At 67.2% G+C, this 2,626-nt stretch overlaps 1 protein-coding gene across 1 annotated transcript; it reads left to right on the forward strand.

Annotated features, from left to right (window-relative positions):
* Positions 1–166: 166 nt before the first annotated feature.
* Positions 167–2,457, forward strand: LOC113208836 (uncharacterized; the record flags this gene model as incomplete). Its single annotated transcript, XM_052276204.1, is given in 3 exon segments — positions 167–793; positions 864–1,457; positions 1,532–2,457. Coding segments are annotated over 3 exon segments (1,869 nt in total), but the record flags the coding sequence as incomplete, so codon positions are not given.
* Between the last annotated feature and the right edge of the window lie 169 nt (positions 2,458–2,626).

Here is a 2,626-nt window from a genome sequence, read left to right on the forward strand (position 1 = left end):
CCCCCCCCCCTCTCCTCCCGCCCGCTCCGCGCCGACTCAGCACAACACGCGGGTAATCGCACGCGGCGGGGGCGGGCGTGTTAGTAAACATGGTGAGCATCACCTCGGGGCGCGTGCGTGCCCGGGACCGTGATAGAGCGATGACTCGTGCCGCGCCGCGGCGACAGACGCACGCTCGCTCCGGGCGGGGCCCCCCGGGCCGCCCCGGGCTCCGCGATACCGGCCCGCGCCCGCCTTTAGTCGTGCCGCGAGAGGGTGAGTGCAGCGAGGAGCCCGCCGGTCGTCGTGTCGCGTCTCGTCGACCGCCCCCTAGCCCCCCCGGCACTTTCTGCAGTGATACGCGGACCGGAAGCACGGAAGTGGAGGATCCCCCCACCCTGTCCAGGCCGTGGGGGTTGTGGTGCAGCCGTGTGCACAGCGCGCGTAGCCGCACACAGCCATAAAATGGTGAAGCCTCTAGGGGGTGTTCCGCCCAAGAGACCGAGCTTCCTCCGCATCGACATGAAGAGGAAGCTCCCAGCGCCGTTCACCGTCAGCCGGGGCTACACGCCGGAGTACCCATGGCTCGGGCAGCAGCACCCGGAGCCCAAGCCGGCCAAGAAGCCGCTGCTGCTCATGCAGCAGTCGCCCGCCGGCATCTTCAAGTGCCTCCTCTGCGTGGCGTGCTTCATCTTCGGCCTGGCGCTCATCGCGTACGCCGGCAGCGCCATCCTCCGCGGCCAGGCCGCGCGCAGCAGGTTGCAGCAGCTGCTGCCAGCGGCGCCAGCGCCAGCGGCCGCAGCGCTCGTTCAGGGTGAGTAGCGCGCCGGTGCCTGTACTTACCGCCCCTTGTCGAGAACAGTGCGCTTACGCTCAGTCCGCAGGCGTGGGAGAGGAAACCTACACGGACGACATCCGTGACGCCGACCAGGACAACCACGACCACGGGCCCGCCTCGGCTTACGAGCCGCCCGCAGTGAAAGTGACAGCCGTAGCAGGGAACACCCCGCCTCTGGAGGACGCGCCCGCCCCCCTGAGTCTGGAAGGGGTTGATGGGCCCAGCCATGTCATTGACGACGCTCCTGCGCCGGCGGCCGTGCATGGCCCCATTGTCGTTAGGATGGTCGACGAGCCTCCCCCGGAGACGGCCCCGGCCGCGAGTCAAGAAGAACTCCCCGCTGCTGTCGCCGAGATGGTCGCCGAGCCCGCCGTCGGTCAGAAGGAGATCCACGTGGTGAGCGTGTCAGTCGACACGGGGGTCGGGGAGGCAGTGGGCCAGGAGGTTGTGCCGGTCGTCCAGGGAGAGGACCAGGGCGGAGTCGAAACTGCCAAGCACCTGCTGCTTTTGATGCGCCTCGCCAACGTGGCGGAGGCCCAGCGCGAGCTGGAGAAGCGTGTGCAGGTGACGGACGCGCTCAAGGCAGCGTATGACGAGCTGCAGGAGGGACAGGACGCGGCAGTCGCTGGGGGCGGACAGGGTGAGTTTGGAGGTGCTGGAGGTAGAGTTGTCACTGTCGCGTAAGACTTGTATTTAAAATGACACTATTTGCAGGAACTGCACAGGAGGGGATGGCATTAGACGACTCCACTCTCCACGACCTGTTGGCAACTGAAAACGCTTCACAGCCGCGGGAGCAGCTTGACGAGGCTGCCGACAACGAGTTGGCTCGACAGCTCCTGCTGTGGTTCCTGACCCACCCGGAGACACTAGAACAGGAGCAGGCCGCCGATGGGGTCGACGAGGACCTCCCCGCAGAGGACAAGGTGCCTGAAGGGGTCGCTGACGGCCACCCCGCCCAGGAGCAGGTGTATGACGGGGTAAAAGGGGTCGACAATGAACCGGTCCAGGCCGGACGGCAGCTTGATCAACTCTCGCACGACGAGGCTGACCCCGAGAGCGTGGTGTCCTGGACGCAGCTGAACGAGGACGACAAGCAGGACGCACTGCTGCCCAACCTGGCCGCGAGAGGTTTGGAGGGCGACAACCTCCCCACCAACGACAGCACGACAGCCGGGTCCAGGGTAGGGACCGAGCTGGAACCCGCGAACCAGGAGGACGTCGAACTAACCGACATCGTGCCGCGGACCGTCTTGGCGCAGGAGCTCGAGCCGGAGGTGGACGAGGGCCAGACGCTGCAGCAGTACCGCGACCTGCTGTCGCGCCGCGTCCCGCTCATGCACCACGTGCTGCAGCTGCGCCGCAGCCAGCAGGAGACACTGCAGCAGGAGCAGCGCGCCACCGCCTACCTGCGGCTACTCGACCTGCACCTGCTGCAGCAGCAGCAGGAGGCAGCGGCCCGGCAGCGGCGGCGACAGCACCTGCGCGACATGCAGCGCCTCCAGGCGTACGCCCAGCAGCTGCAGCAGCAGGACCAGCAGCTGCACGCGCAGCAGGTCTGGTGGGAGCAGCAGGCACCACAGGCGTACGCCCAGCAGGCGCAGGTGGATCAGCAGCTCTACAACCAGCAGACCTATTCCAGGGCGGTCGGCGCGCAGCAAGTGCAGCAAGGTAACCATCACCAGCAACATGCGATTGCCCATGAGGCACCTTGCTTACAGAGGCGTCAACCTTGTTCCGATCGTGGGTCGCGGGGTAAGGCGGCTTGGTCTTGGTGTGGGGACAAGGGGCGTCGGGGCGGGGCAGGAG

This window comes from Frankliniella occidentalis, unplaced genomic scaffold (assembly GCF_000697945.3).
Source record: "Frankliniella occidentalis isolate FOCC.00 unplaced genomic scaffold, Focc_3.1 Scaffold2102, whole genome shotgun sequence".
NCBI lineage: Eukaryota > Metazoa > Arthropoda > Insecta > Thysanoptera > Thripidae > Frankliniella > Frankliniella occidentalis.